Here is a 25,724-nt window from a genome sequence, read left to right as displayed (position 1 = left end):
CGAATCGACCTGCCCGGACCGGATCGCCTAAAGTATATATAATTATAATTTAGGCTTAAGTTTGACGAGAATAATATTCTATGACTAGCAATTCATTACACACATATACACACACAAAAAATTAAAATTTTTGAAGAACTAGTTAACCTAATTTTCCCATCTTCTGCTTGACATTCACTCCTCTCTTCTCGCTCGATGCTTACATCTCGCTTTCGCAATGTAGTTCTACTTGGTGCTCTCTCCTCTCGCCTTTGTCTCTCCGCTCGCTTTTGTTGCGGTCCCATCTCTCACTCATCGGCATCGTCGCTCTACTAGCATCTTGCAACCATTGGCGTCGTCGACTCATCGCTTCCTCTCCTCGTCTCCACCCTCACTTGGTTGCTTCGATCTCATATGATAGTTGTACGTTAGTCATGTATATGTATTATTAGGTTGGATGGTTGAGATCGAAAGTTGTTAATTTAGATCCGAAGGTTAGATTTCTATAAGCTGTTGGTGTTAGCGGTCCCATAGGGACCGGACCGTTGGTCCCTATCTGGTCATTGGTCCTGAAAATTTGAGGACAGGGATTACCGGTTCGGTTCTCAGTTCCATACCGGGACCGGACCGACTCGGATCATGCACACCACTAATGAAGTCCATCGCTTACAATCTCAAGCAGAGAACGCACTCAAAATACTCATAAAATGAAAACTGTAACAATCTTTTGTTTGCTTTCATGTGTGACTTAAGTGCTGTCGAAGCCGATGCGAGGCCCGAGCGCTCCTGGTTGGAAGCCTAGGCCTTCATAATTTTAAAAGTGGGGCTCATTCAATTAATTAGCAACTTACCACCAATATAAAGATTTTATCATCCTCGACCGCTGCTACAAATAGTACTACACCATGAATAATGAAATATCGATTGCTTGTTGAACGTTGTGAATTGTGTGAATAAAACATATTCTCGCCTAGTAGTTAGTAACTTACCAATGAAATGATAATGATACCACGAAAATCCAGTAATTGATTCTCCAGCACTTCACAAAATTTCACAAGTGTGTCCATTTGCAAAGTGGTAAACTTCCGAAGGAGTTATAAATTTACTATTCCACTTGAAAATGGTAAGTTTCTCGTCTCGCTGGTAATTACTTAGCTAAAAGCAGGCTACGTCGGCAAGTCATTACTTGTTATTGCTAATGACTTCAATGATGGAGCTTTACAACTTAGCATTGAATTGGGCGTTGGTAATTCCTCATATAGTGGTTCTACCACGGTAAATTACTAAATTTCATGAACTTTGGTTTTGCTTCCAATGCAAGTTCTTTACTTTGTTAGATCTTGCTAACTTGTGAGCGCTGATAAGTTACTGTTCTCGAAAATTTTGAGTCAATTGGACGGGGTTTATGACTCTATTTACATGTTACTCTCCCTAAAATTCCGCCGCCGTGGTGTCCACCTCCACCACCATGACCACCTCCTCCATGATGGCCTACGTGGTGGTGGCCTCAATGGTGTCCTCCGTGGTGGTGGCCTCTGTGGTGGTGGGCTATGTGGTGGTGGACGTGAAGGTGGCCTCCATGGTGACCTCCATGGTGGAGGCCTCCTTGATGGCCTCCGAGGTGACCTTCAGGATGGCTGCTGCCGTCATTGCCTCCACTGCCACTGTCATCGCCTCCGTCTTCGCCGCCGCTGCCCTCATCAACTCTGCCAGCATTGCCTCTGCCCGCCTCCTTCGCCGTCTCTCCTTTTCTTTTTGCTGCTAGAGCGGGACGAGTTGTTGGGATTGTGGCCGCAGGAAAACACGAGGACGGACGCAAGGATCATGCGCGCCATGAAGATCACTCCGGACTTGAGCAGTAGAAGATCAGGTCCATCATCACCATGACGAACGCCGGCGCTTGCGAAAGCCACCCAATCTCTCGCGATCAAGTTCCACATCGTCCCCCGGAGAGAACTAGAAGCAAGAACTCAACTATTCCCGAGGCAAGGAACATTCAATTTTCTTTTTTGGGAAATAGGAACATTCAATTAAGTAGTGGCCATATCGATGGTAGACCAGTACGGTTTAGGAAACATTTTAACATCCATATGGAATAGAGACCGGAGCTTAACCGTAGCAATAGCAAGAAGAATATGAATAGTATTAATATGTGCAACAGGAGCAAAAGGCTCTTCATACTGAATGTTGTCCTCTTGAGTAAAGCCTTTCGCTACTAGCCGTGCTGGTAGCGATCCACAGTATCATCTGCCTTTGTTATAATCTCGTATACTCATTCACAACCTACAACAAGCTTATCAGAAGACAAATCAATCAAATCCCATGATGAGATTTGTCTAAAGCTTGCACCTCATATGCCATTGCTTGCTGCCAAAGAGTATTATTGCTAGCTTCTCTATTTGTGTGAGATTCAAAAACGAAAGTAACGGTAAAGTAATTTTTATAATCACGAAGATGAAGAGAAAGGTCGACTTACTCGAGTGGATCCAGAAATTGAGGAGAAAAGAATGTCCACCGGACGAATTTGAAGATGGGCAGACATGATAGGAGTAGTCATTGTGTTATGGCAGAATGACCCGCATCAAGATCGGAAGAACACGAGGAGAGGAAAATTCACGAGTGGACGGAGGTGTGAGATATGCTAGGAATAGATCAACGGAATGATTGGTGTAGAAGGGGACATGAGACGTGATTTGAAGGGATGAAGAGATGGGAACCCAAAAAGTAATATGACGAGACACAAGAAGACGATTAGAGATAATATTCCAACATCTATCCCCTTTGCGCGCAATGACATAATTAGGGAAACAATATAAACGGGCGCGAGGTTCCAACTCTGTGCGTTCAAATGGAAGATGTACGAAATAAGTATCACCAAAGACTCGAATAAGATTGTAATTGGGACACTAACCTACACATAAGGAGAAATGTGGCCTATTATAGGTGAGATAGCACAATTGACAGTGTATACGGCAGTAAAGCAAGCCTCTCCCCAAAACTATTTTGGACAAGGGGCGGAGACTAGAGAAGTACATGTAACCCCTAAATTATGCATCTATTCACATTCAGCTCAACAATTTTTTTGGGAAGTGCCCGAACGTGAAGGATAAGTGATAATACATTCTGAAGAGAGAACTTTAAGGAAATTAGTTGTCTTTATATTCCACGGCATTATCAGCATGAAGGGCTTTTATATTTATTAAGAAAATTATGTTTTTATGCTAGCAACAAAATTACTGTAGATACAAGTAAGTTCATATTGATTTGTCATAAGATAAAATCATGTATAACGAGAATGATCATCGATAAAGATTACACAATCCTACATGTGACGGTGAATTTGGTGGCACTTGGCGTCCGTTTGCGAAGAGTTTCTAGATGCGGCACATGTGAGGGCGGCAAGTCTGATGGTAGTTTCTACTTTTTCAATGGAGCAGGAAGAATGTCGACTTTGCAACTTGAAGCCGAGGAGTTGGGGGAGAACGGCGGCATCAAGTTGAGAATTGTAATGAAAGAGAGATGAATGTAACATCCTGTGGATTAAAAAAAGCCTAATATATAACAATATATTATGGATAGGGTGAGAATACAATTAGTCTTAAGTACAACAAATGTAAATCACAATTAACCCTATATGGTAATCCAAATATAATCTAACATAAATCACAATATCGCGTTCCACTCTATCGAAATTAATTTTTTTTTTTTCAATTCATGAATATAAGTTCAATTCAAGACCCTCCACCACCTCCGCTGCAACTGCCGCAACCACCGCCGCACTGCCGTGGTCTCCACCTCCACCACCATAACCACCTCCTTTTTTATGGCCTTCGTGGCGGTGGCCTCCGTAGTGGTGGCCTCAATGGTGTCCCATGTGGTGGCCGCCTCCGTGGTGGGCTACGTGGTGGTGGGCTACGTGGTGGTGAGTTCCGTGGTGACCTGCGTGGTGGTGGGCTACGTGGTGGTGGCCTCCATGGTGGTGGGCCAATTGGTGCCCTCCATGGTGACCTCCGTGGTGGTGGCCTCCCTGATGGCCTCCGTGGTGACCTCCATGATCGCCGCCTCCGCCGCTGCTGCCTCCTCCACTGTTGCCGCAGCCATCATCGCCTCCGTCTTCGCCGCCATCATCGCCTTCGTCTCCGCCGCCTCCTTCGCCGTCTCTCCTTTTCTTTTTGCTGCTAGAGCGGGACGAGTTGTTGCCATTGTCGCCACAGGAGAACACTACGATGGACGCGAGGATCAAGCACGCCATGAAGATCACTCCGAACTTGAGCAGCAGAAGATCCGATCCATCAGTATCAAGACGAACGCCGGCGCTTGCAAAAGCCCCCGAATCTCTCGCAATTAAGCTCCTCATCGTCCCACAGAGAGAACCAGATGCAAGAACTCAACTATTCCCGAGGCGAGGAACATTCAATTAAGCACTACTGGCCATAACGACGATAGACCACTCCGATTTTGGAAACAATTCATGTGCAGGACTTCTTGCGACTCGTGACGATGGTTCTTCGAAATTGCTTCTCATCAAAGTTCGAATACTTCAAATGCAAAATGCCTATGGTTGGACCAAAAGGTTGATAAGACAAGTTGCGGGTCCATCAAGACTATTGGTGGGCTTGATTGGAAATTCCACGTTCCACGTGGAAGGTTTTGTACTATCGGTGAGTTTGATCTGATGCTTCATGCTCCAATCAAATCCTCCCAACGAAAATTCATCCGGAAATAATGATTTAACGCTTCGGTCATCGTAAGTCGTCTTACCTAACACGTCGATAATGTGATGTGGACAAATTTATTCGAAACAACACCGCTATGTAGAATCTTTTCTTTTCTTTTCTTTTCGATTTCTTTCCCTTCTTTTTCACCTCCATTAGCCGGATCTAGCACGCCCTTCTTCCTTGGTTTCGCAATTGAATATGCAAGCCCTGTTGTTGCTCGGCTCCGAAAGCTGTCGCCGTTGCTCATCGAGCTCGATGGCCATGGCCCGAGCCTCCAGATCTAGGCGAGCTTGCAGCAACTGAAGTTCAGCCGATTCAAGCTCGGTGGCCATCGAAGGCCATGGAGATTGAAGCCACTTCTATGGCTTCTTCTTTTGTAGGCGATTTTTCGTGCTTTAAGGGGCATTAAATCATCGTGAAGCTCATTGAATTTTGGGGGTTCCAATTTTTTACTTCTCATTCGGAGGGAATTCAGATTCTAGAAGCCAAAAAGAAATCCAATGAGCGCACTTTCTGTCAGCTCATGGAGTTGTAGAAGTTCGTCAATTGAGACAGTTGAAGAGTTGCCGGGCGTGATTTGAATTGTAGCTTGCTGACATGGATGGTCATGTTCAAATTTTTTGTTGCCATTAAGTGCTTACGCTTTCGGAGAAAAATAAACAGTGGACAGAAAGGGAAAAAAAGAAAGGAAAAGGAAAAAAAAAGATAAAAATAAAATAAAAATTAAGCAAAACCGTGTCGTTTTGAGTAAGGCTTCCACGTCAGATTGATGGCCATGACACATAGGACCATCAAGATGATTGGACTGCCACGTCAATAATTTCAGATGAGAATTGGCCGGAAGGATTATGTCAAAATTTTACGCAAATATTCAAAATTATATCGGCCTAATTGAAAGGTTATAAATTAAATTGGAGTCTGTGCACTGGGTTTATGATTGAAATAGCAATTTTCCCACTAACTTTGCTTCCAATAACACATACCAACTAAAGACTAATTTCAATTTACCGAACGCTTAATTTTGTGAAAAACTTCAAACTTTAAGTGTGGCGCCTCGTCCTAGATTAACTCATTGAGGAATTGTTTGCTTTGACCCATCTTATACCTAGCCTCACGGTTTTGTCTTTTCTTGTATAATTGAACACCTTCACAGGAGGTCACCCGTCCTAGGAGTGCTACCACTCGAGCATGCTCATCTTTGGAGTTTTAAAGCTGAGCATTGCTGTTACGTCAAAAGGCGCCCCTGTGAGTTAATTCTAATTTTTACATATATATTTCAAAATCGCTCTATTCCTGTTCAGTGCATAACTCGGTTCGCTCCTTCCCCCTTCACCATCCTAGAAGCATGTTAGGAACTGCTCATTGTCCTGGCCCTCTAGCCACAATGACCACTGCCCGCCCTCGTCGAACAGGGTCGTTACATTAAGTGTAGTCCAAATCTGTCTTAAAATTTTTGAGGTCTAGAAAAAACTTCAAGGTCTAAATTTTGCCCGAACTCTTTTTTTTTTTGTCTAAAAGGAACTCCAATTTTAGTTCTAATCCTAAATCTGTCACTAGCATTTTTTTTTTGTCTAAAGACATCACAAACTTTAACTCTATACTCAAATCTTCCCTTGTTAGCCATCCATTAAAAAGCGTCGTTAGTCGTTCCTAACTTTTATGTCAATGGACAGTTTCAATTTGGAGATAATTTTTCACATTACCTTGCTGATGTACATTTGTTGCCGATGTGGAAACACCATGTCAAACAACTAATCAAGGCTTTTTGCATGAAGGGTTATCGGGAATAGAGATTTCGGACTATATTGGAAGTTCGTGATTTTTTTAGACTGAAAAAAAGTTCAAGCAGATTTGTGATTTTTTTTTCTTTTAAAAAGTTCGGGACAGAATTGAGACTACACTAAAGTTGAGAGTCCTTTGTAAAAAAATTCTGAGTAGAATTAGGATGAAATCTAAAGTTGCAGTTTTTCTAGGAAATAGGCTATTTACTAGGATGAGTTAATGCTGAAAGCAATTTTCACCACTTGCGCCTAAGATTTTAACGAGTATCCAGTGGTATATAACCAAGTGCTATAAAACTTTATAATTGGGCCGATCAAATAATTTGTGACTTACAAATGGAAGGATGATTTATCATCACACATCGAGTAGTAAATTCCCGAGTACTCTAAAAATTTATAAGTGGGCCTTGTCGATTAATTTGTAACTCATGAATGAAAAATCCATGTTACCGTTTTCAAATATAGCATTCAAAAGCAAACAACTAACTGCCTTTCTTTTGGATTAATACCAGAAAAACCTCAAACTTATAGACTTGTGACGAATTTACCCTAAATTATTTTTTTTACCATAAAAAACCTCAAACTAGTATACATGTGATAAATTTATCTTAAACTATTTTTTTTACCACAGTAAACCCCAAACTTGTCCACTTATGACAAGTTTACCCCAAACTATATTTCTAACTACAAAAAAATCTGAACCGGTACACATATGATAAATTTATTCTAAACTAAATTTTTTACTATAAAAAATCCTAAATTGAAACACTTGTGATAAATTTATTCTCTAATAATTTCCGTTTAATTGTGTTAATATCATAGAAAATCTCAAACTGAAATACCTGTAACAAATAGAGGGCAAAAATCATAAACCGGTACACCCGTTAGCCGCTATCCGTCATCTAACTCAGCAATTTCACAAAAAAATTCAATGAAAACTAATGAATGGTACATTTGTCACAATTGTATCGGTTTGGAGTTTGTGGTAGTAAAATAATTAGTTTGGGGTATATTTATCAAAGGTGTATTAGTTTGAAATTTTTTATGGTAAAAAAATATATAATTCGGGATAAATTGTTAAATGTGTACTGATTTAGAATTATTTGTCATAAAAAAAATAATTTGAAAAAATTTATAACAAGCGTACCACTTTAAATTCAGTTCGATTAAGTCTTCTCCATGATGCTCCAAGCACCGAGGCCTTAGGTTCCTTGTCGTAAAACCACAGGCCTAGAAAACGACAATTATTAGTGGTGGTGACGGAAATCGAGGCGCATTCAACTAAACGAAGTGTCAAAATTGCTCAATCAATACTACAGTCTATCCGCGAGCCGGTTAGGGTTGCAAATTTTTAGAGTATAGGTTTTCGATTCTGGCTGCTGAGCCTAGCCAATCCAAAACCGATCACTCACGACCAACACTAACTATTACCATAAAATAATTACGGTGAGTCAACATCATAGCCTTTAGTTAAATTGCAAATTTGCAATCCCCAAGGAAAAGCAATTTAATTGTTGATAATAGTATCTTTGAACAATACCCGCAATTAGAAAGAGAAGCAAACTCTGATCGCTCCGCTTCCACCATCGAAGAGCACAAAACTTGGCATCTTAAAGCAATAAGTAACAATAGTTGAATACTCGGCACGGTTGTTATACTCGCTTGTAACCTGGAACCTTGCATGAATGTTTACCGTCATGATAATCAACTCGGTAGAGAGCAAATCTAATGTCACTACGGCTGTTACAAATCACATGAATACGGCCAGCGGCACACACAACACAAGATGGCCCACCCGAATGCCAAAATAAAGATCACAACTCGTGTCACTGATTTCTGTTTTAGGGCGATCTATTTTTATGGTGTTATGGTCCCTCGGTTCTCTTTTAAGAACTTTCTTAAACTGAGTTAGAAATAACACTGCTGCCTCATGTTTGTTCGGTTGCCTTATTTGAAACTACAGGAAACAAGCAAGAGACTACTCACAAACATGCAAGGAAACACAAGCGACCCATCAGGGACAAAAACTAACCTCAGACGACGCGATCCAATGTAATGCGTACCAATGAGTCAGCTACGGGCGCAAATGTCAGCCGTAGACTTTTGACCGGCAAGCATATCAGGTGGATATGTGGTGCGTTCACGCGGATAGAAATATAATTATCTTGTATACTTTATTTTCTAATTTTAGATCACAATAAAAAATACATAAAAGTAAAAAATGAAAAAAGAATGTGAAGTGAAATCGGATCAACAAGTGATCTGGTTTCAGCAAACTATTTATGGTAAATAGTTGACCGTTCCTCCGTCTGACTTGGTGGGACGGTCAGCTAAGCTTTTTCCCATAAATATATCCTATCCTAACAATTCAACCTAAAAGGACAAATCTACGAAATTAACTTAGCAAAAAGACATGGTTGTCCTTTCGACAATCTATTCTGAAATTTACCGCTTTGAAAAGTATGAAATAACATTTGAATATTATTCTTTTGAAATATCTCTATTGTTAAAAAAAAAAAATTGAAACAAAACAAAGTTTCTAAGTAGAATAGACAGAACTGGCATGTAGGATCTAGATTTCAAAAACTAGAACCTGGGCTTAGGTTCACATTCCAAGAACCTACCCATCACGAAATCGATCACTCTTGATTGACACTTACCATTATCGTAAAAATACTTATAGTTAGTCAACAACATAGTCTTTAATTATTTTCGGCCCACTTCATAGAGAATGGTAGCTCGATACCATAAAAGGACAAATCTACCGTGGTGGAGTGGGAACAAAACACATGCTTATGCTTTTTGGTTATCTATCCTAAATTTCACAAGTAATTGTTTTAAATACAAAGAAAAGAGACCGAATAAAGAAAGAGAGGAAGAGAAAAGAAAGTCGACAAAGATTTTATTTAGCCTCATTAAAAAAAAAAAACAAGAATCATGGCGAGAAATAAATCTTTAGATAAGTACAGTAAATGGTAATGGTAATCACAAAGATCCCAAAAATACCTACGTAAAAAGCTGAACAGATCAAGATAATCGAGAATCTAATACTGTTTTCACTATCCTTCGGTCAACGTCTTATCCCTCAATGCCCGTGGTGTCCGCCTCCACCAAAATCACCACCAAAGCCAAAACCGCCTCCACCGTGGTGGTGTCCGCCTCCACCAAAACCGCCGCCTCCCTGACGTCCGCCATGATGCCCAACGCTGGCACTATACCCGCCTCCATGATGGCCTCCGTCATGGTGGCAGTGGTGGTGGCCACCTCCGTTTTGGCCTTGACGATGGTCACCTCCACCTCAACCCATGTGATGGTGGTTGCCTCCACCACCACCTCCGACTCTGCCTCCGCCTCCACCGTCAACTACAACTCCATACATAGAGCTGTAGAAGAGAGTATTAGCAACAGCCGAGCCATCAGTTACGCCTTTGCCGCCGATGCCACCTCCCGATTTGCCGTTTCCGCTCCCCGTTTGTTTTCGCGGGGAGAGCCGGATTTGTGGCCGCCATGGTGGGCACAAGAGAAACAGGACTTGAGAAACGCAAGAGCCATCTCATCTGGACACTCAAAGATAGAAAGGATCGTACGCCATATTGCATATTTATATACGTTTATACATCGGTTGGTACGGCGCTGGATCATGTTTATCCCGGCTCCTGAGAAAATCACTGTGATCTCTCGTATTATCTTGCTTTAGGACTCAAAATTTCGTGACAAATCTGAAATTTCGTTAAAGTTAACTTTAATTCAAAAACTTATCTAGGTTCGCGGTGTCACGTGATTCTCAATCCTCCGACAAAATTAACAAATAAGCGTGAAGTAGTAAACTATTCAAATAAGACCATAAAAATTAATGAGAAATTGCACTGACAGCCTAGACGTTTGGCTCCATGTCAACTAAATCCTAATCACATTGAATCTAGTGTAATCAAGCCCTAAGGTAAAAAAACAACAAAACCAATTTTGCCGATACGACAAACAAGCATCCCCATGTGGCGTTTATAATATCATTTGAATGATATGTGGAACAGTATTTCGCAATACGTTGGATTGTTTTAAAAAAAGAAAAATAATACCATGAAAATTTTCAAACTAATATATTTGTAATAAATTTTCTTCAAACTAATTTTTTGAACATAAAAAATCCTAAATTTTACCCTCCATTAATTTCCGTTAAATTAGATTAATAACAGAATCTCAAATTGATACGTTTGTGACAAATGGAGGGTAAAACTCCAAGCTGATACATTCATCAACTGCCACGTGTCATCTAACTCAACAGTTTGACGGTAAAATTTAACGAAAGTTAATGAAGGATAAATTTATCACAAATGTACTAGTTTGAAATTTTTAGTAGTTAAAGGTTATAATTTTCTATATGTGTACCATTTCAAGATTTTCCCTAGCTCTAAGAAAAAAAGCAATGTCAGAGAGAGAAAGAGAGACCGCGAGGAGGGGGGGACGGGGTGTTTATATAGACGAATGTCTTTCTATCTTATAGTAAAATTTCAATATATAAATATTTATTCAGTATTTATGTTTATAACACATTTAGGTGTTTTAGTATAGCTTATTTTTTTTTATAAAATATTATTAGAGAATGATGGAAGCGAAAAAAGAAATAAAATATAAGAAAAATATAAAAAAAGAGAGGAAAAATAATAAACAATAAGCAATTAAAAACGAAGTAGGCAAGAATTGTTGCGAGAGATTCTTGCCAGGTCTGTTTGTGTAATTTCATATTCATTTGCACCGGTATATCATTTATATCAAATAATAAATATGATAGGATGTGAAAATAACCTGCTTTAATACCACGATTTGCCTACATCTGGCATAAAGTCAGGTTTTTCTATAGTCGGATTGTAAGGGTTATGAACACTGTGATGGACTAGACTTGATTTGATTATCGATAGATTGCAAAACTTGTACTATGTTTTTTAGAATAGGTGAGGATGCTTTTGAGGACAGCGACATCGTCATTGAATTGGGATTTGCGGACACTGAAGAGGGATAGGGAGCACATTTGCATGTTGTACAAAGATTTAACATGACTTAATCATTATACACCAGTATCATTACATCTAAACTAAAGCTCCATCCGCTTTGTTGAAATAAATAATTTGAAAAATATTTTCTTAAAAAAAATCCAATCACGTATGGAAGATAGTTGATGCTTTCTCTTTCGGCTACTTATCGCAAGGGTTTCGATGAAAAAAATTCTCACTCTATAACAAATAATGAAACTAATTATTAATAGAAGTCATTCTACAAGTGTTCATACGTCGATCGGTGAAAACCTACTCCACAGGGACTTCTCGCCATTTGCAGGGTTTGGACCATCACCTATATCGCTTACAAAAAAAAAAAATGATCGAAAAATATTGTCATCGTTTACCAAAATTTTTACACATAAATTGTTGTCCGTAATGAAAACATTCTTTCATTAAGTAATTATTTTAAGCGATACAATTATCACTTTTAGGAAAATATTTTTCAAATTATTCATTTTTCAAAAAAAAAAATTACAAAGCCTTAGGTTAAAAATATTTATTTATCTTGTCTAAAATCATCCATCCAAGTGGTACAATTGGACAAGCTTCTTAGATTGCAGTATTAGTCAGTTGGTGGGGTTTGGCGCCCCCATTTACATGTTCCTCTTGACTTTCAAAGAATTTAGCGAAGGCTTAAATGGCATAACAACACATCGAACGAGAGTGGCTAAAGGCCCATCAAATTTCATCGAGGGTTGAGAATTGAGATGAAAGAGAAAAATGTAATATGCAACATATAACAAAACGAAGAATACGACATCACTGCATGTATTGGGTGAGAATACAATTAGGCTTAAGTGCAATAAAGATAAATTACAATTAACTTAACCCTAAATAGTAATCTTAACATAATCTTACATACACAATCTTAAGATGGCTAGAAAGAAGTTAACTGGAGTGTGGATAAAAGGTCCAAAAAACGTCCAAGTGGATGTACCGTGGTGAAGATATCGGCACTCTGATCAATATATGAAGCAGAGACGACTCGTATAGTGCTAGTTATGCACATGATATCAAATGAAATGACAATCGAGTTCAATGCATTTGTTGTGCTCATGTGATATTTGGATAGCACTTCAATTATCACAATATATGACTGTTACACTGTTATGACAATCCAATGTTTCCTAGTACTTATCACAACCATATTAACTTTAATGCTACATTAGTAAGAGCTCGATATTCCATCTTCTGTATGAGAGTGAGTGATAGTGGTCTATTTCTTATTATGCCATGAGGTAAGTGAGCTCCCTTGGAGTTAGCAATTTATTCAAATGCCAACTGGGTTGGCAACCACAAGATCGCCTTTCCACTATGAGCAACTGGCCATGAAACAGTGTTCCCTTGATGTAGTGAATAATTTGAAAAACTACAGAAAAATAAGTCATATGAGGCGCAGTCATGTACGAACTAACAATGTTAGCATAAGCAACATTAAGTCGAGTAACAGTGAGATATATAAGACGTTGACCAACTAGCAATAGAGTATATGATGCAAAAGAAGAGTCTCATCTTTGGCATTAAATTTGGTCGTTGTTTCAATAGGGCTTGTAGCGACCGTGTAGTATGTGAATCTTGTCCTAGAAAGAAAATTAGTGGCATACTTTGATTGAGAAAGTTAATAACCATTGGAATGTGAAGTGATCCCAAAACCTATAAAATAACCGCGTCGTCCAACATTTTTCATTTTAAACTATTTACTAAATTATTGTTGTAGTTTTAAAATGCTAGTATGATCATCTCTAGTAATAACCATGTCCTCCACCTATAAGAGCAACATAACAGACTCACCAAACGTGTGTTCGAACAAAAAGAGCATGGTGATAGGGGGATTGGATGTAAAATCAAGGGACTACATTATGGAGCTAAACTTGAAATACCATGCACTAGGAGCTAGTTTCAAACCATATAATGCTCAACAGAATTGACGTACTTTGTTAGAAAAATGAGTGCATCTAAAGAGGATGCACCATACGAACTTCTTCAATGAAGGTGCAGATGGATCACCTCCTTTTCGGGGAGAGCTAATGCTTGTTGGATACTTTGGTTTGCATATAGCAACAGGAGCAAAAGACTCTTCATACTCAATGTGTACTCTTAAGTAGAACCTTTCGCTACTAGCCATGCTTTTTAGCGATCCACAGTGTCATTTGCCTTCGTTTTAATCTTGTATAGTCATTTACAACCTACAACAGGCTTATCGGGAGGCAAATCAATTAAATCCCATATTGAGATTTGTCTAAAGCTTGCACCTCATATGCCATTGCTTGTTGCAAAGAGTATTACTGCTTGCTTCTCTATTTATGTGAGGTTCAAAAAGAAAAGTAACGGTAGAGCAATTTTTACAAGGAAACTGCTAGCCAGATAGTACTATCGATTATTTCTGACCACACAATCTCCCAATCAATAAGTATGCAAAACACGCTGTGATGGTGTGTGGATCTACAGTTGAGATTGTATTATCCTTGACAGCACTGTTAGGGAAGTATTTTCCTTTTCACAATCATGAAGATGAAGAAGACTTACTCCAATGGGTCTACAAATAAAGGAGAAAAGACTATCCACCGATGGAATTTGAAGATAGGCAGGCGAGCTAGAAGGTGTCGTGGTGCTATGGCTAGAATGACTTGCATCAAGATTAGAAGAACATAAGGAGACAACAATTCACAAGTGGACGGAGATGTGAGATCTTCTGGGAATAGATCCACAGAATGATTGATGAAGAAGGGGACATGAGACGTGATTTGAAGAGATGAAGAGATGAGAACATTTTGTATTCCCAAAAGATAATATGACAAGACATAAGAAAACGGTTAGAGATAATATCCCAACATCTATCCCCTTTGCGCTTAAACGGGTGTGAGGTTCCAACTCCGTGCATTCAAGTGGAAGAAGTTCCAAAATTAGTATTACCAAAGACTCGAAGAAGATTGTAATTGGGACACTAACTTACTCATAAGGAGAAATGTGTCTTATTATAGGTGAAAGAGTGTCATTGATAGTAAAGCAAGGCTCTCCCCGAAACTATTTTGGACAGGAGGCGGAGACTAGAAAAGTGCACGTAACACCTAAATTATGCATAATTTTACATTCAGCTAGACAATTTTTTTGGGAAGTGCCTACAAGTGATAATACAATCTGAAGAGAGAATTTTAAGAAATTCAATGTCTTTATATGCCACGGCATTATCAGTATCAAAGACTTTTATATTTATTAAGAAAATTATGTTTTTTATATTGGCAACAAAATCACTGTAGATATAAGTAAGTTCAAATTGATTTGTCATCAGATAAAATCATGTATAATGAGAATGACCGTTGATAAAGATTACAAAATCTTACATGTGGCAGTAAATCTGGTGGCATTTGGCGTCTGTTTGCAACGAGTTTCTGGATTCAGCACATATGAGGGTAGCGAGTCTGTTGGTGGTCTCTATTTTTCAGATGGAGCAATGGAAGGATGTCGATTTGCAACTTGAAGCTGAGGGCTTGGGGGAGAACGGCGGCCAACGCGGCTGGCTATGGAACAAACTTGATGGGCATTTCCTTAGACAACAATTACCTCTGAAATCAAGTTGAGAATTATAATGAAAGAGAAATGAATATAACAAATAAAGAATACAAAAAATCTTTGTATATAACTATATATATTATATATAGGGTGAGAATGCAATTAGTCTTAAGTAAAATAAATGTAAATTACAATTACTACTATATGGTAACCCAAATATAATCTGACACAAATCATAGTATCGCATCCCACTTTATTGAAATGGAACTTTTTTTTTTCAATTCATTCACATAGGTTCAATTCAACACCCTCCGCCACCTCCGCCGCCTCCGCCGCAACCGCCTCCTCCACCGCCTCCACCGCCTCCGCCGCAACCGCCTCCTCCGCCGAAACCGCCTCCTCCGCCTCCGTGGTGGGCTACGTGGTGGTGGGCTACGTGGTGACCTGCGTGGTGGTGGCCTCCGTGGTGGTGGGCTAATTGGTGCCCTCCATGGTGACCTCTGTGGTGGTGGGCTACGTGGTGGTGGCCTCCGTGGTGGCCTCCCTGATTGCCGCCGCCGCCACCATCTTCTCCACCACTGCCGCCGCCATCATCACCTCCGTCTTCGCCGTCTCTCCTTTTCTTTTTGCTGCTAGAGCGGGACGAGTTGTTGCCGTCGTCAGCACAGGAGAACACTACGATGGACGGGAGGATCAAGCACGCCACGAAGATCACTCCGAACTTGAGCAGCAGAAGATCCGATCCATCAGTATCAAGACGAACGCCGGCGCTTGCAAAAGCCCCCGAATCTCTCGCAATTAAGCTCCTCATCGTTCCACAGAGAGAACCAGACGCAAGAACTCAACTATTCCCGAGGCGAGGAACATTCAATTAAGCACTACTGGCCATAACGACGATAGACCACTCCGATTTTGGAAACAATTCACGTGCAGGACTTCTTGCGAGTCGTGGCGAAGGTTCTTCGAAATTGCTTCTCATCGAAGTTTGAATACTTCAAATGCAAAATGCCTATGGTTGAACCAAAAGGTTGACAAGACAAGTTGCGGGTCCATCAAGACTATTGGTGAGTTTGATTGGAAATTCCACGTTCCACGTGGAAGGTTTTGTACTATCGGTGAGTTTGATCTGACGCTTCATGCTCCAATCAAATCCTCCCGACGAAAATTCATCCGGAAATAATGATTTAACGCTTCGGTCATCGTAAGTCGTCTTACCTGACACATCGATGATGTGACGTGGACAAATTAATTTGAAACAACACCTCTACGTTGAATCTTTTCTTTTCTTTTCGGTTTTTTTCCCTTCTTTTTCACCTCCGTTAGCAGGATCTAGCACGCCCTTCTTCCTTGGTTTCACAATTGAATATGCAAGCCCTGCTGTTGCTCGACTCCGCAAGCTGTCGCCGTTGCTCATCAAGCCCGATGGCAATGGCCCGAACCTCCAGGTCTCGGCGAGCTTGCAGCAACTGAAGTTCAGCCGCTTCGAGCTCGGTGGCCATCGAAGGCCATGGAGATTGAAGCCACTTCTATGGCTTCTTCTTTTGTAGGCGATTTTTCATGCTTTAAGGGGCATTAATTCATCGTGAAGCTCATTGAATTTTGGGGGTTCCAATTTTTTCCGTCTCATTCGGAGGGAATTCAGATTCTAGAAGCCAAAAAGAAATCCAATGAGCGTACTTTCTGTCAGCTTATGGAGTTGTAGAAGTTCGTCAATTGAGACAGTTGAAGAGTTGCCGGGCGTGATTTGAATTGTAGCTTGCTGATATGGATGGTCATGTTCAAATTTTTTGTTGCCATTAAGTGCATACGCTTTAGGAGAAAAATAAACAGTGGACAGAAAGGGAAAAAAAAAAGGATAAAAATCAGAAAATTAAGCAAAAGTGTGTCGTTTTGAGTAAAGTTGTCCATGTCGGATCGATGAGCGTGACACATAGGACCATCAAGATGACTAGACTGTCACATCAACAATTTCAGATGAGAATTGACCGGAAGGATTATGTCAAAATTTTACGCAAATATTCAGGATTATATCGGCTTAATTGAAAGGTTTTAAATTAAATTGGAGTCCGTGCACTGGGCTTATGACTGAAATAGCAATTTTCCCACCAACTTTGCTTCCAATAACACATACCAACTAAAGACTAATTTCAATTTACCAAACGCTTAATTTCGTGAAAAACTTCAAACTTTAAGTGTGATGCCTCGTCCTGGATTAACTTATTGAGGAATTGTCCGCTTTGACCTAGAGAGTGCCATTTGGGCCCGTGGGCCCAGAACCGGCCCGTTGACCGGGCCCACGGTTCTGGAACCGTGGGAACCGTGAAGAAAAAAAAAAAAAGCGAGGCCCGGGGGCAGAGAGCCCAACGGCTCTCTCGCCCCCGGGCCCCACCCCCACCCCCACCCCCCCACCCTCTTTGGGCCGTTGCCAAAAATTAAAAAAAAAGAATTAAAATTAATTCTTGTCTATAAATACATATGCTCCCCCTTTCATTTTTGTCACAAATTCTCCGAACAATCTCTCGAATTCTCTCCGAAATCCTCTCAAATCGCTTAAATTCTCCCAATTCTCTCAATCCCAACTCAATTCTCTCAATCGGATTTCCGATCAATTCTCTCAAAAATGGGAAGTGGAAGCAGAAATGCTGACAAGGGCAAGATGACTATGGGAGATTCCGAGTATCACATTCCCGAATATGATCCTCGTGAGTATGCAAGTTGGGAAGACGACGACGATAATATCAACTATGTCCCGATTCCGAACGTCGAGCACATCCCAACACAAGAAAGTTTTCATCCTCCCACTGGTGTCAAAGAAGCGTCAACGGCAAATAAGCCGGAACGGAAGGGCCGAGATAATACATCCGACTTGTGGCTACACTTCGACAAGGTTCGTGATGAAGGCGAAGGTAAGTATAATATAAAATGTAAATATTGTTCGCAAACATATAAATTTACGAAATGAGACGGCTACGAAACGTTCCGTCGGCATTTGACGAAAAAACATCCAACGCAAGCGGGGATCGACAATACGCAACAACAAATTTCCGGGTACGCCACTTTTAATCCTCATCCTATATTTCGTTTCACTAAAGCACTTTATAAACAAACATTAGGTGAATATGTTGCCCTTGATCATGCTCCGTTTAATACTGGTGAAAATTTTAATATGAAATATTTGATAAATACTGCGTTGGTTCCGCAAGCGCCAACTATTCCAAAAAATACTCTTAAACGCGAAGTTTTTCATCTTTATAAAAAAGGAAAAAAATCTTTAGCAAAATTTTTTGCGGAATTCAATGGACGTGTGCATATAGGTAGCGATATTTGGAGTGATCCTTGGCAAATTCATTCTTATATGGGTGTCACGTGTCATTGGATAGGTGACGATTGGACGATTCAAAAAAGACTTATTGCATTCCGAGTTTTTGATGAAAGACATTCGGCTCATAATATTTATAAAATAATTAGGCAAGTTTTAGAAGAATATAATTTAATAAATAAAGTATTTTCAATTGGTTTTGATAATGCCGCCGCAAATACCGCTTCTATTCCCGAATTAGAAAATATTTGCAAACCCACTTTTGGCGGACAATTTTTTTACACTAGATGTGTTTGTCATGTTTTAAATTTATGTGTACAAGATGGTTTACGAACTCTTGACACTTCTCTCGCCCCAATAAAGAGTGCAATTAAATTTTTATGGAGTCTTCCCCATTGTATGAAATCATGGGGAAAATTTTGTAAACAAAATGGGAGAAGGGCAAGAAGATTTCCAAAAGATATTCCGACTCGTTGGAATTCTACGTACGAGTTGCTTCGGCAAACTTTTGAATATAAAGATTTATTATGTATGTTTATTTCACAAAATATTCCCGAAATTACTTTACTTCCTCAACATTGGGACGTTTGCAAGAAAATTTTAGATATTTTGAAAATTTTTAATGATGCTACTAAGACTTTATCTGGTATTTATTATTCTACTACGCATTTATTTTTAATAGAGTGTGTTAATATTGGTAGTGTTTTTAGTGAATATGAAAATGATACTGAATTAGGTTGAACTATTTTAGTAATGCGAGAAAAATGGTTGCATTATTATTTGCAAATTCCTCTTGTCTATTTAGTTTGTATTGTTTTTTATTCACGTATTAAATTAGACGGTTTACAAGATTATTTGAATGTGTATTATCATGATTGTTTACATTTAGAAGATTCAATAGATATTTCAAATATACTAGAAGATGTTAAAGAATCTATAGTAACATTATATGGAGAATTTTGTAGTAGATATGGTTTAAGTGATTCCGGATCTTTACAATCTACCGCCTCACGTAGCGAAGATGGTAGTTCACTTAGTAGAGGGTATAATATGCTTAAGAGTAGGCAAAAAAAAAAGGGGGGGGCAACGGGTAGTATTTCTGAATTAGAAAAATATTTAACCACTCAATTTGAGTTTCGTGATGCAGAACATAGTACAGATTTCGAAATCCCGAAGTGGTGGAAGAGTCACCAAATCGATTATCCAGTTCTCGCCCTCATCGCTCATCGGATATTAGCAACCCCTTCTTCAACGGTTGCGGTTGAACAAGCATTTAGTGCTGGAGGATTAATTTTGGACTCTCGCCGTTCAAGATTAAACCCGGACTCTGTGAAAGTTCAAGCTTGTGTCGGCGATTAGACGATGGCGAAATATCGACACCAAGAGTTAGATCGTGAACACGAATTTTTTAGCGATGATGTTGGAGATACCACCGCCACGGGTACCACAACGGGTATCGACGATTGACGATGAGGTAAGTTAGGATTCTCAAAGGTAAAAGAACTACATGGGCTTTGATTCTTCTATCCCCAAGAAGATATGTAGGCGCTTAATGATAATTCATTAAGTTCAAGCCCATTCCTCCGCTTTTTGTTTTTCCCCATATTTTATTACAATGTAAAATTTAATTGTATTTTATAATTTATAATTTATTATGTTTATTTTATTATTTATTATTTTAAAAATTAATATTAAAAAAGTAATCGGAATGAACCGCCGGTTCCGGTTCGGAAGCGGAACCGGAAGTACACACGGCCGGTTCCGGTTCCTGAACCGGAACCGGCGGTTCCACCGAACCGGCCGTGTCTACTTTGACCCATCCTATACCAAGCCTCACGATTTTGTCATTTGCTATATAATTGGGCACCTTCACATGAAGTCACCCGTCCCAGGAGTGCTACCACTCGAGCACGCTCAACTTTGGAGTTTCAAAGCTGAGTATTGCTGTTACATCAAAAGGCACCTCCGTGTGTTAATTCCAATTTATATATATATATATATATATTCCAAAATCGCTCTATCCATGTTTAGTGCATAGTTCGGTTTGCTCCTGCCCCCTTCACCATCCTAGAAGCCCGTTAGGAACCACTCATTGTCTTGGCCGTCTAGCCACAATGACCACTGTCTGCCCTCGTCAGACGAGGTCGTTACATTAAGTGTAGTCCAAATCTGTCTTAAAATTTTTGAGGTCTACAAAAAAATTCAAGGTCTAAATTTTGCCCAAACTCATTTTTTTTTTTGTCTAAAAGGAACTCCAATTTTAGGTCTAATCCTAAATCTGTCACTAACATTTTTTTATCTAAAGGCATCACAAACTTTAACTCTATACTCAAATCTTCCCTTGTTAGCCATCCATTAAAAAGCGTCGTTAGTCGTTCCTAATTTTCATGTCAATGGACGGTTTCATTTTGGAGATAATATTTCACATTACCTTGCTGATGTACATTTGTTACCGATGTGGAAACACCATGTCAAGCAACAAATCAAGGCTTTTTGGACGAAGGGTTATCGGGAATAGATATTTCAGACTATATTGGAAGTTTGTGATTTTGTTTAGACTAAAAAAAAGTTTGAGCGGATTTGCGATTTCTTTTTTCTTTTAAAAAGTTCAGGGCAGGATTGAGACTACACTAAAATTGAGAGTTCTTTTTAAAAAAATTCGGAGTAGAATTAGGATGAATCTAAAGTTGCAGTTTTTCTAGGAAATAGGCTTTTTATTGGGATGAGTTAATGCCGAAAGCAATTTTCATCACTAGCACCTAAGATTTTAACGAGTATCCAGTGGTCTATTACCAAGCGCTATAAAACTTTATAATTGGGCCGATCAAATAATTTGTGACTTACAAATGGAAGGATGATTTTATCACCACACATCGAGAAGTGAATTACCGAGTAGTCTAAAAATTTATAAGTGGGCCTCGTCGATTAATTTGTAACTCATGAATGAAAAATCCATGTTACCATTTTCAAATATAGTATTCAGAAGCAAACAATCAGCTGCTTTGTTGTTGGATTAATACCACGAAAAGCCTCAAATTTGTAGACATGTAACGAATTTGCCCCAAATTATTTTTTTTATCACAAAAAACCTCAAACTAGTATATATATGATAAATTTATCTCAAACTATTTTTTTTTACCACAATAATCCCCAAACTTGTTCACTTATGACAAGTTTACCCCAAATTATATTTTTTACCACAAAAAATTCTGAGTTGGTACACATGTGATAAATTTTTCTAAACTAAATTTTTTACTATCAAAAATCCTAAACTAGAATACTTGTGATAAATTTATTCTCTGTTAGTTTCCGTTTAATTGTGTTAATATCACGAAAAATCTCAAACTGAAATACTTGTGACAAATAGAGGGTGAAAATCCTAAACCGGTACACCTGTTAGCTGCTATTTGTCATCTAACTCAGCAATTTCACGAAAAAATTTAACGAAAACTAATGAATGGTACATTTGTCACAATCGTATCAATTCGGAGTTTGTGGTAGTCAAAAAATTAGTTTGGGGTATATTTATCAAATGTGTATCAATTTGAAATTTTTTATGGTAAAAAAATAGTTTGGGATAAATTTATCAAAGGTGTACCGGATTAGGATTATTTGTGATAAAAAAATAATTTGAAAAAATTTATAACAAGCATATCGGTTTGGAGTTTTCTGCAGTATTAACCCTTTACTATTTTACCAATAGGCGTAACAATTTTTTCATGACTTACCGATGAAATAATAATTCCACTATCCCCACATCCAGTGATAGAATACCAAGTGTTTTGAAACTTTACAAGTGAGTCATTCAAATTAACTATTAGATTTTCCATTTAGGTATGCTTACATCTTAAATGCGTTTATTTAGAATAAAAACTCCATAAAAAAGACAAATGATTTTCGAAAAAGTTTCTAGGAAAATCTTTGTTTGATAATTTGTGAACGAAAATATTTTTTGGTGTTTGTATCTCATTAGAAAATGATACAATATCATGACTTTATCTCAAATAAAAAAAAATCATATCTTTCACATATTATTTTATTTATTTATTCTTGATTTTATTTTTCCTTTCTTTCTTCTTTCTTCTTTCTCCACTGCGACGGCCGACGGCAGCCTCGAGCTTGCTTGTGGCCACCACTAGTCGTCGCAGTGGAAGAAGAAGAAAGAAAGAAAGATTAAAAAAATTAAAAGAAAAAATGAGTGAGAACAAATCTGAAAAGTGTTTCCATCTATTTAGATTTATGATTCACTTTCCTAGTGTTAGTCATGAATTTTTCGTTGACCAAAAAATACTTTCCGTTGACTAAGTCATTTTCGGTGAATCAAACGAGTGAAAGTCTAGAAAACTAATTCCAGAAAAAGGCTTTCCCCAAAACAAATGCACCCTTAACTTAAGTTCAAACTATTTACTTTTTCCACTCGTCTTATGGCTTTGAAACTCCTTTTTGTGTGTATTTTGATCGTCCTATCCATTATGTGGCCCACCACTTTTGTTATAAATTTGAATGCTTCATTTTTTTTTTATTACTTTGTCAACTCTTTTGTTTCCTTTCTTCTTTTTTTCCTTATGGATTCCACTTTCCTCCTCCTTCTTTTTCCTTTCCACGCCTTCCACTGCTTCTTTTTCCATAAACCACGATGTGCCCTATTTATTATCTATGATGCCAATCCCTGTCGATCGATTTCTTTACAAGCTCCTCCCCGTTGACTAAGATAGAAGGGTGGTATGGGAATTAATCCTTTGCTGTCTACATGATTTTGGACCTTCAGATTCTCGAGAACCACCTTGAGCCTTTGACGGATCAATAGTTGATGGGCATATGCAATTTGCAGCAATCTTTGCAACAAGCCGAAGATGCTCCATCTTAGGGAATGGAAGCGTTGCAGCAATCTCTCGTGGACACACTTTCTTCGACCACATTGAGTCTTCTCGCTCGGGAAATGTCGCAGAATACATGGGCCAAATTGCTATTCCGATGGTCAAATTGGCCACTCTTGAAAACTTCGTTCCCCAGGTGCTACTTAATTGCACAAGGCATATCTTCGAAATATTTAAAGTTATGCTTAGTGCATTCGATACGAGTTATGTCTTTTAAAAGAAAACCCAGCATATGCGAGGAAAACCCATATGGTATTGAGACTCAACTCTTTTTGTTCCTTCTCTCATAGGCTGATCCCTTGAGACACCTATCGGATGCATCGGGTATTAACCACCCGTCAAGCAGTCTGCACTCTTCTCATTGTCAAGGACTACATCTCCCGTCTCCGAGCTCTAAGTTCGTTAGTGTTAGCTCGTTCTAATCTCTTCCAATTGTAACTTATAGTTTTGAATATTATTATCAACGTTTGCAGTGGGATCCCCTTATGACCACCCGATTGCAACTATAGTGATTCGGGCCGCCTTTGTTAGTCGAAAAAATTTCCATGTGGTTTCTGACTTCGAGAATAAAATCTTATCAAAAGGGTATCATGGAAAGGATGGATGAGGACGAACACGTCATTGATCAAAATAGAGGACAGATATATGGGAGGGCGTTGGGATTGCCATAATAAGATAATAAAACTAGGGAGTCAGGTTTCTAGAATGAGGAGGAGGAGTGTCAGAGTCATAATGAGAGTGAAAAAAGCGTGAGCCATTATTTAATTGGTTAAAAACGTCCGTCCAAACAATATAGTCAACGGGACTGGTTAGGGACCGCATTTACATTTTCCTCCTACGTTTATAACAACCTTGGATGGTAATTTCAACTATAAAGTTCGAATTTTATGGCGAGCTTTTCACCGTAGCCCCTACTCAATCATGGCTTCTCTCTCGCATCGAGTCTCCAAGCCTCACCAAACTAAAGGCAGAGCTAAAAATCACATAGCAGAGCCAAAGGTCAATCCAATTTCAGCTCTACCGCACCTTTCATGCCTAAAAAAGACATAAATATAGGTTCAATTCAACACCCTCCGCCTTCGCCACAACTGCCTCTGCCGCCGTGTGGTGTCCACCTCCAACACCATGACCACCTCCTACATGGTGGCCCCCGTGGCGGTGGTGGCCATCGCCGCCTCCGCCTGCATAGTAACCGCCACCTTGGGCTGTCTCCCTTTTTTTTCTTTTTGCAGCGAGAGCTAGATGAGTTGCCGCCATCGTTGCCGCAGGAAGTGAGGATCAAGCATGGCATGAAGATCACTCCGCCGCAGAAGATCCGCTCCAGTGTCACCATGAACGGTGGCGCTTGCAAAAGCTCACCACTAAGTTTCCTCATTATCCCATGGAGAGAAGCAGGAACTCAAACTTGAGTCGCCTTTCCACAAAGAATGTGAAATGCCGTCCCTCTCAGTTGGACCACACAAAGGCCAATTTCTCTTGCGGACCTCTAAGGTTGAGAGTACAAATTTGGAAATTATTTCTAGTGTGTTCATAATTTTGTTGGTGCTAGTTTGCCTTTCTGCAAGAACTGGATTTTGATGCTGTGCAGAAGCATATGCTTTGCAAGCTAGTCTTTTGCAAACCTTGCTTTACCAATTGTTAAGCTTGATTAGAGTGTCGAACCTCGTGAAGTCAAAGGAAAAGACGACAACATTTGTGTTGTGGGCTTCTTATATTTTCATAACTCTTTGTCTTTCCCTTGAAATCTAGTATAGCCCAGAACCGAATCGATGGACGGATAGGTCGAGATAGGCCACAACCATGCACAAAACGCAAATTCTATATAGTACCTTTTCCATAACTTTGTCTTTCCATTGAAATTTAAGATGGAGCAGAACCGAATGATAGACGGATAAGAAAAGATAGACCACAACCATGCTCTAAACACAAATTCTATATACTAATTGATGTCACCAAACTCTTTTACCCATCAGCTACTTATTTAGCCAGCAAGTCATAGTGCCATTACCAACACCAACATAAAAAACATAAACATAACTACTTTATGTTTGCAAGGATTGGCTTCGAAGTTAGCAGCTACCACCGCCCCCGCCACCGCCACAACCTCCGCCTCCGCCGCAGCCTCCGCCGCCACCCCCACTACCACCACAGTTGCAGCCGCTGCCGCCGCCACAGACATCCCCCCCAAAACCGCCGCTACCCAAGTAAAAACTGCCAGCTCCAGCAAGATTGCCCCCTCTGCCGCCACCACCGCTATGACCCTTCTTTTCGAGAGGTTTCTGCTCACTTTTGCCGCATGCGAACATGATTATGGAGATGAACACGAGGGAAAACCCAACCGCCCAAAGCAGCCATATCAACTCCGGTTGGCTTCCATGGCCATTGGTAGCATCAACAAGAGCATAAACCTCTCTTGCCATTTTCTCTTCGTTTCTTCCCACCCACACACGCACAAGTGTTCCTTTTTATGTAAACAAATCCGCTCA

At 39.5% G+C, this 25,724-nt stretch overlaps 3 protein-coding genes across 5 annotated transcripts in view; all 3 read right to left on the bottom strand.

The window, feature by feature from the left end:
- The window catches only part of LOC115746805, a 959,385-nt gene that overhangs the window by 391,135 nt on the left and 542,526 nt on the right, over window positions 1–25,724 (bottom strand). The gene's annotated exons all lie outside the window — the stretch shown is intronic.
- LOC125315898 (holotricin-3-like) lies at window positions 3,533–16,236 on the bottom strand. Of its 3 annotated transcripts, none has more exons than XM_048282151.1 (2): window positions 15,652–16,236; window positions 3,533–4,125 (listed from the first exon to the last, which is right to left on the bottom strand). In XM_048282151.1, exons 1-2 carry the CDS (start codon window positions 15,851–15,853, stop codon window positions 3,839–3,841), a joined length of 489 nt encoding a protein of 162 aa, XP_048138108.1. In that variant the 5' UTR covers window positions 15,854–16,236; the 3' UTR covers window positions 3,533–3,838. The 3 variants fall into 3 exon arrangements, with proteins under 3 accessions (XP_048138108.1, XP_048138110.1, XP_048138109.1); XM_048282153.1 differs by lacking the exon at window positions 15,652–16,236 and having other exon boundaries at window positions 3,533–3,940; window positions 3,995–4,474; XM_048282152.1 differs by lacking the exon at window positions 15,652–16,236 and having other exon boundaries at window positions 3,533–3,948; window positions 4,003–4,474.
- Window positions 25,308–25,658, bottom strand: LOC125315894 (loricrin-like). The gene has a single exon (XM_048282019.1). The coding sequence runs from the start codon at window positions 25,656–25,658 to the stop codon at window positions 25,308–25,310; it is 351 nt and encodes a 116-aa protein (XP_048137976.1).

This window comes from Rhodamnia argentea, chromosome 7 (assembly GCF_020921035.1).
Source record: "Rhodamnia argentea isolate NSW1041297 chromosome 7, ASM2092103v1, whole genome shotgun sequence".
Lineage (NCBI taxonomy): Eukaryota > Viridiplantae > Streptophyta > Magnoliopsida > Myrtales > Myrtaceae > Rhodamnia > Rhodamnia argentea.
This window is presented reverse-complemented; position numbering and strand designations above follow the sequence as displayed.

What these genes read in the sequence shown, in the direction of transcription:
- LOC125315894 (XM_048282019.1), bottom strand. Translation starts at nt 25,658, where the DNA reads ATGGCAAGAGAGGTTTATGCTCTTGTTGATGCTACCAATGGCCATGGA.
- LOC125315898 (XM_048282151.1), bottom strand. Translation starts at nt 15,853, where the DNA reads ATGAGGAGCTTAATTGCGAGAGATTCGGGGGCTTTTGCAAGCGCCGGC. An exon ending in CAAAAAGAAAAGGAGAGACG is followed by an intron (nt 4,126 to 15,651) that starts GCGAAGACGGAG and finishes ACGGCGAAGGAG; the next exon opens with GCGGCGGAGACGAAGGCGAT.